The following is a 13,521-nucleotide window of genomic DNA, read 5'->3' on the forward strand; positions in this document are numbered from 1 at the left end:
CAAACTTTTTAAAAAACAAATGTTTTCTGGCAATTGTGCCGTTATTATGTGCCACAAGACTACAAACAGTTATAAATGGCCTATATAGGAGATTGACTTGTCATTTCAATAGGTATAGACTACAGACTCAAATCTGGGTTCATGACTGTATTTCAAGTTTGCCATGGTTTGCTTAGATAGATGCAGGTTGCCTATAGCATAGCCCCTGATAGGCCTACATCTTATTTCAGATAGTCTACAGTAGCCAGTGGTGGGAAAAGTACCCAATTGTCATACTTGAGTAAAAGTAAAGATACCTTAATAGAAAATGACTCAAGTAAAAGTGAACTGAATATGCTTGTCAACAACATCCAGTATTTTTGACAATGTACCACAGCTGTTAGCCGTGGTATATTGGCCATATACCACAACCCCCCCCCCCCCCCCCCCGGGTTCCTTATTGTTATTATAAACTGGTAACCAGTTAGATGAGTAAAAAATATTTTGGGGTCAAAGAAATGGTATATGGTCTGATATACCACGACTTTCAGCCAATCAGCATTTAGTGCTCGAACCAGGCTTATAATTGTAAATATATCCCCTTTGCGCATGTATATAGGAGTGTTTGAGTGATGACAGTTAGACAGAGGATCTCCAAAAAAAACTTGGATGAACATAAAAAATCAAATGTTAGGCTATTTTCTGGCAATTGTGCTGTTATTATGTGCCAGATGTTAAGAATACAAACAGTTATAAATGGCCCATTTGTGAGATCAACTTGTCATTTCAATAGGCATAGGCTACAGATTAGAATTTGAGTTCATGATTGTAATTCAATTTAGCCCTGGTTTTAGAGTAAACTTGGTAGCCTACAGCTCCTGATAGGCCTACATCTCTTTCAGATAATATACGGTAGCCTAGACAAGATATAGGCAAGATGTAAACTGAATGATTTAGCAGCTTGCTTAGTTCAAATGAACAGACTAATTTGTTCGAAATTAATAGATTTCGAGGTAAGAAGTGCTTGTGTTTCCCAAATAGCCTGCTGGAATAGGCTACTGAGGATGGGGTCATCATTTCAATCACTGAGTTATATATATATATTATGTACAGTACCAAGTTTAGACACACCTACTCATTCCAGGGTTTTTTATTTTAATTTTATTTTTTTACTATTTTCTACATTGTAGAATAATAGTGAAGACATCAAAACTATGAAATAGCATATGGAATCATGTAGTAACCCAAAAACGTGTTAAACAAATCAAATATATTTTAGATTTTAGATTCTTTAAAGTAGCCACCCTTTGCCTTGATGACAGCTTTGCACACTATTGGCATTCTCTCAACCAGCTTCATGAGGTAGTCACCTGGAATGAATTTTAATGAACAGGTGTGCCTTGTTAAAAGGTCATTTGTGGAATTTCTTTCCTTCTTAATACGTTTGAGTCAATCCGTTGTGTTGTGACAAGGTAGGGGGGGTTATACAGAAGATAACCCTATTTGGTAAAAGACTAAGTCCATGCTATGGCAAGAACAGCTCAAATAAGCATAGAAAAACGACAGTCCATCATTGGGCTCCCAAGTGTAGCAGCGTTCTAAGGCACTGCATCTCAGTGCTTGAGGTGTCACTACAGACCCTGGTTCGATTCCAGGCTGTATCACAACCGGCCATAATTGGTAGTCCCATAGGTCGGTCCACAATTGGTCCAGCGTCGTCTGGGTTAGGGTTTGGCCGGGGTAGGCCATCATTGTAAATAAGAATTTGTTCTTAACTGACTTGCCCAGTTAAATAAAGGTAAAATACTTTAAGACATGAAGGTCAGTCAATGCAAAACATTTAAAGAACTTTGAAACTTTCTTCAAGTTCAGTCGCAAAAACCATCAAGCGCTATGATGAAACTGGCTCTCATTCATGAGGACCGCCACAGGAAAGGAAGACCCAGAGTTACCTCTGCTGTAGAGGATAAGTTCATTAGAGTTACCAGCCCAAGAAATTGCAGCCCAAATAAATGCTTCACAGAGTTCAAGTAACAGACACATCTCAACATCAACTGTTCAGAGACTGTGTGAATCAGGCCTTCATGGTCAAATTGCTGCAAAGAAACCACTACTAAAGGACACCAATAATAAGAAGAGACTTGCTTGGGCCAAGAAACACGAGCAATGGACATTAGACTGGTGGAAATCTGTCCTTTGGTCTGATGAGTCTAAATTTGGCTGTGTTTTTGTGAGATGCTGAGTAGGTGAACGAATGATCTCCGCATGTGTGGTTCTCACCATGAAGCATGGAGGAGGTGTGATGGTGCTTTTCTGGTGACACTGATTTATTTAGAATTCAAGGCACACTTAACCAACATGGCTACCACAGCATTCTGCAGCAATACACCATCCCATCTGGTCTGTGCTTATGTAACAGTATAACTTTAAACCGTCCCCTCGCCCCGACCCGGGCGCGAACCAGGGACCCTCTGCACACATCAACAACTGACACCCACGAAGCGTCGTTACCCATCGCTCCACAAAAGCCGCGGCCCTTGCAGAGCAAGGGGCAACACTACATCTAGGTTTCAGCGCAAGTGACGTAACTGATTGAAACGCTACTAGCGCGTACCCGCTAACTAGCTAGCCATTTCACATCCGTTACACTCACCCCCCTTTCAACCTCCTCCTTTTCCGCAGCAACCAGTGATCCGGGTCAACAGCATCAATGTAACAGTATAACTTTAGACCGTCCCCTCGCCCCGACACGGGCGCGAACCAGGGACCCTCTGCACACATCAACAACTGACACCCACGAAGCGTCGTTACCCATCGCTCCACAAAAGCCGCGGCCCTTGCAGAGCAAGGGGAAACCCTACTTCAGGTCTCAGAGCAAGTGACGTAACCGATTGAAATGCTATTAGCGCGTACCCGCTAACTAGCTAGCCATGTCACATCCGTTACACTCACCCCCCTTTCAACCTCCTCCTTTTCCGCAGCAACCAGTGATCCGGGTCAACAGCATCAATGTAACAGTATAACTTTAAACCGTCCCCTCGCGAACCAGGGACCCTCTGCACACATCAACAACTGACACCCACGAAGCGTCGTTACCCATCGCTCCACAAAAGCCGCGGCCCTTGCAGAGCAAGGGGCAACACTACATCTAGGTTTCAGAGCAAGTGACGTAACTGATTGAAACGCTACTAGCGCATACCCGCTAACTAGCTAGCCATTTCACATCCGTTACACTTAGTGGGACTATCATTTGTTTTTCAACAGGACAATGACCCAACACACCTACAGGCTGTGTAAGGGTTATTTGACCAAGAAGGAGAGTGATGGAGTGCTGCATCACATGACCTGGCCTCCCCAATCACCCAACTTCAACCCAATTGAGATGGTTTGGGATGAGTTGGACTGCAGAGTGAAGGAAAAGAAGCCAACAAGTGCTCAGCATATGTGGGAACTCCTTCAAGACTGTTGGAAAGCATTCCTCATGAAGCTGGTTGAGAGACTGCCAAGTGTGCAAAGCTGTCATCAAGACAAAGGGTGGTTACTTTGAAGAATCAAAAATATATTTTGATTTGTTTAACACTTTTTTTGGTTACTACATGATTCCATATGTGTTATTTAATAGTTTTTATGTCTTCACTATTATAAAATAAAAATAAAATAAAAAATAAACTCCTGAGTAGGTGTGTCCAAACTTCTGACTGGTACTGTATATGAAATGAATATGCTTGTTAACAACTGCCCGTTTTGTTGACAAGCATTTAATTACATTTTTTTATTGTTTTACCTGTAGCCTAATCTGATTACTGTTACCGTCAATCTAATGTTCTAACAACTGCTCGGCAATTACGATAGAGCTTTGATTACTTCTGTTATTAAACATGTCCATTAATAATTGCATAATAACACAAGGCTACAACAACAATAAACTGAAGTTATAGGCTATTTAATAAATTGGTTTGCCAGCTCCAGGTAGGCTACAAAAGTGGCACAAATTGATTTGCAATGACTTCAGTGATATCGTCATTTAACATATGTTATTGTATCAAATAGTCTGAAATGGAATATACATTAATAGGCTACTTGATGGCCAAAAGAGAAGCAAATGTATCATTCTCCATATTTAATGTCAGTTTCATTGAAGACTTCCCCCGTAAAATGAACCACGGGAGGTAGTTCCATAACTTCCATTTCACATTTCCACTCCGGCAGCCCCCGAGACCTAAGAACCGAGCATGCATAAAACACTTCGCTTGATACAATTTTATTTTAGCAACGTCAACATTAGAATGCAGTTTAAACTATCTCCGAGCGAACAGCCTGCCTCACTGTCGTACAAATCAGCAGGTCACAGTGAATTACATTTTTTTAAGAGAAATGCCATGGCAATTCAATGGCGGCCGTGGTGCAATTTAGAAGTAGCTAAACCCGCGACCAATATATTTTCACCAGCGATATTTTTATCCGAATTTAGCTAGAAAATAGCGAGCATGGCAACCCTGAGAGCAATGACCAACGTGCATAAATATGCAGAATTTGACATTGTTTTAACACCACAGATATTTCACTGGATGCCTAAATGTGAAGCATCCGCTTGACCCAGTGACCGGCAGTGGAAGATGCATTTTGGCCGAGATTCTGATAATTTGATCGATTAAAAATGTGGATCTCAATAGTTCTCTTCCCAAAACTAAAATATATGTTACGAACAGTGGACTAAACTTTGTAGTCCTTACCTTTTTAAAAAATCGCGTTGATTAGAAGTGCAAAGGCGAATTCAGGTATTGCACATGCGTACTTCAGACAAGGCGTTCTATGACGGGAATATGCAAACATGTGCTAGAACGTTCCAATAGGATCGCGCTAGCTCGTGCTTGTTCTGCCCACTATGACTATGACTCACGGTCTGTGATCTCTTGGTTTAGTTAATCTTCGTTAACATTAGCCAATGTTTTTAAACTACCGTGCGCGATATGGTTCATAGCTGCGTAAACTAAAATTGGGATCATGTATACGCTAATGATCATACAAAAAAGGAGTAACGGAGAGCAATATACAATACAGCCGACTTATCAAAACGAGTTTGTATTAAGTGCATGGGGGCTGCCATCTTCAAGCACCTCTTGTAACACATTTGAAAATGAACAACCTGAGCATCTCAAACAAAATCCAATGAGTGCAGTTTAACCATACAACTCTATGCACAGGGACTACTTTGAATTTCCATAGAACATTTGACAAAAAAACACCTTTACTTGAACAGTGCAGATGCAAAGATTGGTAACAGAATTACCAGAGGCAAATGTATGGCTTTTGTTTGACAGTGAAAAATCTGAGTCAGTGTCACTTACTGTGGAATTGCCCTTATTCCGGTCATTAACCTTTCACTGAATTGCAATGTTTTAATTTTGTGACCAATGTAATGTGACAACAAATAAAACTTTACCTCAAGATGACAAAGTCATGAAACTGCCTCATTCGTTAAAATAAGTGTTACTTTTGATATCAAAATATGTTATGTATGTAACCCAGCTCTGTTCAACTTAATTGTGTCCAATAAAAATACATGTTAATGTTCTGACTCCATTAAATTGGCATATTCAATATACAGTATTTCAGATATTCTGCTCCCACAGTGGTATACAAATGTAACACTTCTGATGTACAGTTAAATCACTTTTATTTTCACATAAAACTGACAGTAACCCTTAGGATAGTCCACCATATTAACCCATGGGCTTTGGAGGTGGTCTTGGGGCACCACCCTAGAAGGGAGAAAATATAAACAACATTTAGTCAAATATTCATAACATGCTTTCATAATATACTTTCACTTCGTCTACCATCTCAACTTCCTGTCCCAAAAAGAGCTTTAGGATCCAGACTAGGTGAATTGGAAAAGATTCAGATCATGCTTTCAGGTTTATAAATCAATTAGTTTAGTTTGTCAATTGACTAACTAGCTGAGGTCAATTTAACTTGACATTCTTAGGCTACATGGCTTTCGAATGTAAACGCCCACCAAACACGTCCTTCCATAATCTCTGCCATCACATCCAACACAGTACTTCCAGCAGTTTAATTAGGGGAGGTGCACTGCTGAGGCCGTTTACTCTTTTTAGCTCCTAGTTAAGGGTCTATAACTTACACTGGGCCTGAAGCGAGGTGGTGGTGTGCGGTCCTTCCTGGCCTCGGTGGAGCGATTCCTCACCACCTTACTGTGGATGGCACAGCTCACACAGTAGTGCAGCTTCACATACAGCTTGGGCAGCACATATGCTAGAGGGGAGACAACAATAAGGGCAAGGTCAGATCAATGGCACCTCAGAGCTGGGCCAGAATATTGATACTACAGTACTCATTTAAATTATTATAATTTTTATTTATTTAACTGTAAGCCACTGTAGTCTAGGTCAGTCATTCAATACAGCCACATGTGTACAGGGGGAAAAAATACAAAAGCACTTGCCCGATACTTTCACATTTCCCCCAGCATAATCCTCCCAATGCACCAGATACATGCACGTACATTTGCCAACACAAAAAAGTAGATATTTGCATGTTTGACATCATTCAGCAGCTACTCACAGTCAAACACGCTGGCCTCTGTGATGTCCCTCACCGCAGCAGCCTCGACAATGTTCCTGATGACAAACTTCTTGATGGCCTTGTCCTTAGGCACACACCGGGCACAGTTAGTGCAGCGGATGGGCTGGACATGTCCACGACCCTTCTTGGCACGGCCGTTATTCCTTCTCTTCTTAGTCTGGGGAGAGGTGGGTGAGATGTCCAGTTATTTTCCTGGTAGTTACGGAACCCAATGTGTGAGCCTGCAACATGACTAGACTTTACCCACAGAACGTTCCTGAACAGATCATGTCACGTACATTCCCCACAGATCTGATCTAACTTACAATACTTGGGGAAATGTGTTTAACATCAACACCCGCATACATTGATACTGGTTTCCCTATTCATCTGCGCCACATAATTCTGACAACGAACGCACTCCGAAGCCTATTTGCTCCTTAAAAACGGGTACTTCGTAGGCTTAGTTAAGGTAAACGGCTAGTTAGTTTCCTATCCTCTTAATGCTAATAACGTTATCGAGTTATTCTAACGGCTTTGAGGACATGTTAAAACGGATTATGCACCTAACTATTATAACATACAGTTTAGATCCATGATTTTCAACAAACGACCCATCATAGCAGGCTATCAAGCACACAAGTTAGCGCCTGCTTGTTGTGGCTAGTTAGCGAACCATATTTAGAACTAATATACCACATATAAACACCTTTTGTACCCAAAATATGAAGAATGGACTACATATTATTAATTTCTACAAATAAATGACAAATTCGGTGGTGTATTTTGGCGTGTATTTTTCAATTCAACATGCTGGGCCTGTAGAAGAATCAGACGAGCTCTTACCATCGTGGCATGGAAGGCTGGAAAGAGAACGAGACGGAAGTGGGAGGAAAATTCATGCGTCTTTTCCGTCCGACGGGAGAGCAGTGCGCATGTACAGATCCCATGTGCGTTTTGTGTGGACGTTCGCTAGATGTCGGCATTGACTGGTGTATGAGCTGGTACAGCAGAGGGGGAGGCAGGGTTTCCCAAACTCGGTCCTCGGGACCCCAAGGGTTGCACGTTTTGGTTTTTGCCCTGCACTACACAGCTGGTTCAAATAATCAACTAATTATCAAGCTTTGAAAGTAGTGGTATGTGTTAATTGTAAGGGTGCCTATGGGGCTGGGTAGATTGAGGTTTCCAGTGTTAGAGTAGTGCAGAAGTTGTCATATGCTGAGGCAGTGAAGAAAGCAGAGGAAGATGGGTCGAGGGGGAGGGATCCTGAGAGGAGTGGTGAGAGTAGTAGTAGATCTGTACCAGTACAGAGGGATAAACCAACAAGTGATATATGTTTCAGTAAAATTTGATTTTTGGCATTTATACTAATGGTTATCAACTGTACTGCAGGGATGGAATGTAAGTCACAGAAAATAGAGGTTGTGGTGGCAGCTACAGAGAGGTATTTGGGTGTGCAAGACCTGACATCAGAAGAGTTACAGGGTGTGTTAGGCGGTGATGTCCCATCCTTTCAGGCTGTTGGCCTGAAGTAGGACTAAATATATGGTACTTATTATAATTTTTGGTGGGTGTAGTGTTAGATGGTAAGGTGTTTGTTATAATTTTTGGTGAGTGTTGTGTTAGATGGTAAGGTGTTTGTTATCATGTTTGGTGAGTGTAGTGTTAGATGGTAAGGTGTTTGTTATAATGTTTGGTGAGTGTAGTGTTAGATGGTAAGGTGTTTGTTATAATGTTTGGTGAGTGTAGTGTTAGATGGTAAGGTGTTTGTTATAATGTTTGGTGAGTGTAGTGTTAGATGGTAAGGTGTTTGTTATAATGTTTGGTGAGTGTAGTGTTAGATGGTAAGGTGTTTGTTATAATGTTTGGTGAGTGTAGTGTTAGATGGTAAGGTGTTTGTTATAATGTTTGGTGAGTGTAGTGTTAGATGGTAAGGTGTTTGTCGTAATTTTTGTTGTTGATTTTTTTGGAAAGAAAAAAAATGAAGCAAAGTCTAGTAGGTGGCGGTAATGCAACATTTATTGGATGCCAACCGCCGTTAAACCTCATCAAAGAAGAAGCTTTGATAATTTGAATCAACTTAAGGCAAAAACCAAAACGCGCACACCTTGGGGTCCCAAGGACCAAGTTCGGGAAATGCTGTGGGACAATGAGAAAGTCTTGTTTCAGCAATCGGTGTTGACGCACACCATGGAACCATTCTGGCCTGCTTATGTGCTAATGTACTGTATGTGTGCATGTTGTCTCTCGAGGTAAGTTTGATCTTGTTTTGCACTAGGGCAAAGAAATACACTTCTAGGAGCTCACGCGGGGTGATAGGTCACTGATCATATGACCTAGGTACACAAGGGATGAGGAAGTGTTTGAACCAGAGGTTTGAACAGGTGAGAGGTGACCGCGGTCGGTTTGAAAACTCCGTCTCACTAGAACAGCATGGATTACACCACTACTGACCATTTATACGGTAGGCGCTTAACAAAATGTATTTGAACTTTATATCCTATAACAAATGGAAACATCATCTAACTAAATCTACTGAAAGCAAATTCTACTTGGATGCATCATGAACTGTGAAAGTGGCGGGAATCGCCACTACACCGACAGCATTTGTTTTTACAGCAATTGTTAGTCATTCATAACAGTTTTATATTCAAAACATTTAAATTATAGTCTCTCATAAATGCTTAGGATAGCCTACATAAGGACTGGTTAGGGCTAGGCCGTTGCAATGTGGACATGTCACAGTATTAGGCCTCAGTAGGTTATATCACCTGATATTAAAGTAACTTGAGTCCTGGCCCTGATAAAGTTGGTGAAAGAGAGAGGACACATTTGGAGGGTGCAAACCTTGGCTTGCATCCCAAATGGCACCATATTCCCTATGTAGTGTACTACTCTTGACTAGAGCCCCATGGATGGTGCATAGGGAATAGGGTGCCATTTGGGACTTACACTCATTGTCAGCCAGGCTGAGACAGGATAACACTGCGTCTGGAAGCGATTACAGAGTTTGGTGAGCAGAGCAGTGAGAAACGGTGGGGGCAGCAGGGAGTGTGTGTGTGTGTGTGTGTGTGTGTGTGTGTGTGTGTGTGTGTGTGTGTGTGTGTGTGTGTGTGTGTGTGTGTGTGTGTGTGTGTGTGTGTGTGTGTGTGTGTGTGTGTGTGTGTGTGTGTGTGTGTGTGTGTGTGTGTGTGTGTAAACGTTCCTTCTGTGTGTGTATGTGAGCCTGCCTGTGTGGATGTCTGCTTTCATGTGCTTTCGTTCCTGTGTATGTGTTGGAGGAGGGCCAGTTATGCAAGCAGCAGTTCTCAGCATGCATGCTGACTGGAAGATGTGTGGCTCCTGTGGTTGGCTGTCCCCTGTGTCACTGGCGTTAGAAACTCGGGGCCAAAAGAAATGTGTTCTTTACAGGGGCCGGCTGCCAGACACTTCAGCGAGGAGAACGGATGGGACCAGAGAACTTTGACTTACTGATGAAAAAGGTGCTTACCATCAAATTCACACCCACTCAATGCACAGTCATACAGAGTTACACCAAAAGTGTCTTTGGTTACACACACTCGTGGGCAATTCTCTTCTGCTTTGGAGTGTGTAGTCAAAGATATGATAGATTAAACATCTCCCACTGAGTCATTGCTGTGCTAGCGTCTTCTAGGGAAGTCAGTCACAGTATCACAATGTCTGATAATGATGTCAGAAATGTCAGATTAGGATGTCTAATGTTTGAGATGCCATGTTTATTAGGTGTTTAGGTGTGTGCTAGTGGTTGTGCAAAGGAGCTAGAATGGTCAGGGTGGTTGTGTGTGTGCGCACTCACATGTGGGCATGAGCGTGCGTGTGTCAGAGAGAGTGAGAGAGTGACACAGGAATGTGTCAGAGTTCCCGTAAGCCACCATTGCTCCTAGACTGCAGCAAATAAACATTCCTGTGCTGGTGTGTCAGAGCTGAGCCCTCGCCCACTATTGTTGTAATTAAAACCAAAAACACCCCATTTTCCCTCTTTGTCTCTATCTATATTCTGCAGCGGGTTGCATGTAGACAATGTCCCACTGATATACTCAGATTTGAATGTTGGCAGCCTTTGTGCGATCCCTGTTGATAAGGTAGGTTGTAGGTAGACACAGAGCCACAGTTGGATAGACAGGTAGAGTACACATGCTATTTTGACGTATGGACTCTACCCACTCAGTGCTCACATTTAGCAAAGTTGCTAGTTGATAAGATACCTGCCAGATGTCCATGAACAATGCAAGCACACGCACATGTAATCGCCTTCCATAACAGAAGATTGACATTGATGGCACACCAGAGAATCTGTAGGATGTATAGTGATGTTTTACCGTTGGAGGCTTAGTCGCTGTTTTTCACCACAAAGACGTCTGCAAGTGATCAACGTATAGAAACATGCCTTTTTTGATAGTTCCAATTACAATGCAGCATTTCATGTTTCGTCGAGATATTTTATTTCTTACAATGTCGGGCACCCTCTCGTCATTGCTTTGTCACTCCTGTCCTCGTACCGAACAATACTTAAAGCGTGGCCCCTATTCCACCCTATGAGCAGCAAGCATCAAGGCAGGCTGTGTGAAGTCTGTTCAGCGAGCATGGCTGTGTTGTCATTGAGGACTCTATCTCTGCAGCAGTCCTGTGGTTTAGAAGATGATTTAGTCTGAATGAGATGCTAGCAGGCCAACTGGGAAGGAGCAGCACGTCCCGTCAAGCCAATAGAGATAATCAAGGGGCCATGGTCTGTATGTGTGGGGGCCGGTAATGCCCCATGAATTATTACAGCACACACAGTCATGCCAGACACACACACACACACCACAGAGTTCAACCAACCCTCCCTCCTACCTTAACTGCCCTACTCCTCAGTCCACCTCTCTCCACCAGGGCCGAGGCACTGAGCCTGACCACAGACATCATACTGATTTCTCACAGTGGCCTAGCGGTCTGTCCACATTCCCACCCTGATTCACTGTGCACTGCAAACCCACACACAGGAAAAAGTGGTTATAGACACACACACACACACACACACACACACACGGGAAACAGTGGTTTCACAGTGTCTGTCTGGAGTGGTGAAGAGGACTGAATGTCTGTCTTGCTTTCCCTCTGAATCTGTCATTCCCCCAACAACACCCTCCATATCTCATCCTCCATGCCAGAGGTTATGGAGTGATGGAGATGTTACCAGGCAGGGGCCATTGTGATGTAGGGTGGCTGTTGCTGCGGAGCTGCCATCTGCTGAAAGCGCAGTTGCTAGGGTGCAGTTCTTCTGGACTGTGTCTGCTTCCCAGCTGCCATCCCCATACACACACACACAGACTGGCATGCATGCACACACAGAGAGGTACACACACACACATACCACACACACGCACACACACGCGCGCACACGCACACGCACACACACACAGACCATACTTTAAAAACAACCTTTTGTAATATCAAACCCTGCGGTGTATCAGCTCTCTTTCTCCACCACTCTTAGTCCGAGCACTCCACAGTACCCCACAGCATATCATTGGCTATCTTTGTCTGGGTACCAAATGACACCCTATTCCCTATATAGTACACTACATTTGACCAGATGCCTATGCGCACACAAACATAGTCGCAGGGAGTACTTTGGGGGGTGTTGCAATTTTTTCCTGGGGGGTGGGGAATTTGACTATATCAGTCCTCTAATACAGGACTAGTAAAGGCCCAGTGCACTACCTTTGTGAAGAAAATCTGATTTTTCCACACTCCTACTTCCTGCAGCTATACACACACACACACACACTCGAACACTTCAACAGTGGAGGTGCTCTGTTGGAAAATACTCCCTTCTCTTAAAAAGTGGCACTCAGTAAGTCCATATTGGACGGTCCCAGATCAGTGTGGTTTTGTCTTGGCCAATTATCAAGTTACTTAATTAGTGGCATTATTCAATTAACTTTATATGGCTCTTGGCCCTAGTGTTGTTGGTTAAGTTGTTCCCCAGAGCTAAGGGTCCTATAAAGGCGTTTTAGCGTATTGTTTGAATTAAGTTATTTTTAATGGATAAAAACGGGAAATAGATTAATTCAGTCAGGAAACACAGAGTCATTAGTTAACCTCAGGTATTGGGACACTAATTGAAGTGACAGTTATAAAAGGAGTTAATTCCATCAAGAGGATTATGGGTAAATGTAAATTGCTCTGCTCTGCTCTGCTACTCTCCTCTACCTTCCCCCTTCTATCCCTTCTCTACTCCCCTTTATTCCTGTTACTCTCTCTTCTTTCTTTCTTTCTCCCGACTTTCTCCTCTTCTCTAACCTCTCCCTCTCTATCCCATCACCTCTTCTTCTCTAACCTCTCCCTCTCTGTCCTATCACCTCCTCTTCTTCTCTAACCTCTCCCTCTCTGTCCTATCACCTCCTCTTCTTCTCTAACCTCTCCCTCTCTATCCCATCACCTCCTCTTCTTCTCTAACCTCTCCCTCTCTGTACTATCACCTCTTCTTCTTCTCTAACCTCTCCCTCTCTATCCCATCACCTCTTCTTCTTCTCTAACCTCTCCCTCTCTGTACTATCACCTCTTCTTCTCTAACCTCTCCCTCTCTGTCCCATCACCTCTACTTCTCTAACCTCTCCCTCTCTGTCCTATCACCTCTTCTTCTCTAACCTCTCCCTCTCTGTCCTATCACCTCTTCTTCTCTAACCTCTCCCTCTCTGTCCTATCACCTCCTCTTCTTCTCTAACCTCTCCCTCTTCTCTAATCTCTCCCTCTCTGTCCCATCACCTCTTCTTCTCTAACTTCTCCCTCTCTGTCCCATCACCTCCTCTTCTTCTCTAACCTCTCCCTCTTCTCTAACCTCTCCCTCTCTGTCCCATCACCTCTTCTTCTCTAACCTCTCCCTCTCTATCCCATCACCTCTTCTTCTCTAACCTCTCCCTCTCTGTCCTATCACCTCCTCTTCTTCTCTAA

The 13,521-nt window shown here is 43.1% G+C and overlaps 1 protein-coding gene across 1 annotated transcript; it reads right to left on the bottom strand.

Annotated features, from left to right (window-relative positions):
- Positions 1–5,639: 5,639 nt before the first annotated feature.
- On the bottom strand, positions 5,640–7,532 carry rps26 (ribosomal protein S26). The gene is made up of 4 exons (XM_071347424.1): positions 7,411–7,532; positions 6,565–6,742; positions 6,125–6,255; positions 5,640–5,741 (listed from the first exon to the last, which is right to left on the bottom strand). The coding sequence occupies exons 1-4, from the start codon at positions 7,411–7,413 to the stop codon at positions 5,703–5,705; spliced, it is 351 nt and encodes a 116-aa protein (XP_071203525.1). The 5' UTR covers positions 7,414–7,532; the 3' UTR covers positions 5,640–5,702.
- Positions 7,533–13,521: the final 5,989 nt, after the last annotated feature.

The sequence above is a fragment of the Salvelinus alpinus genome, chromosome 17 (assembly GCF_045679555.1).
Source record: "Salvelinus alpinus chromosome 17, SLU_Salpinus.1, whole genome shotgun sequence".
NCBI lineage: Eukaryota > Metazoa > Chordata > Actinopteri > Salmoniformes > Salmonidae > Salvelinus > Salvelinus alpinus.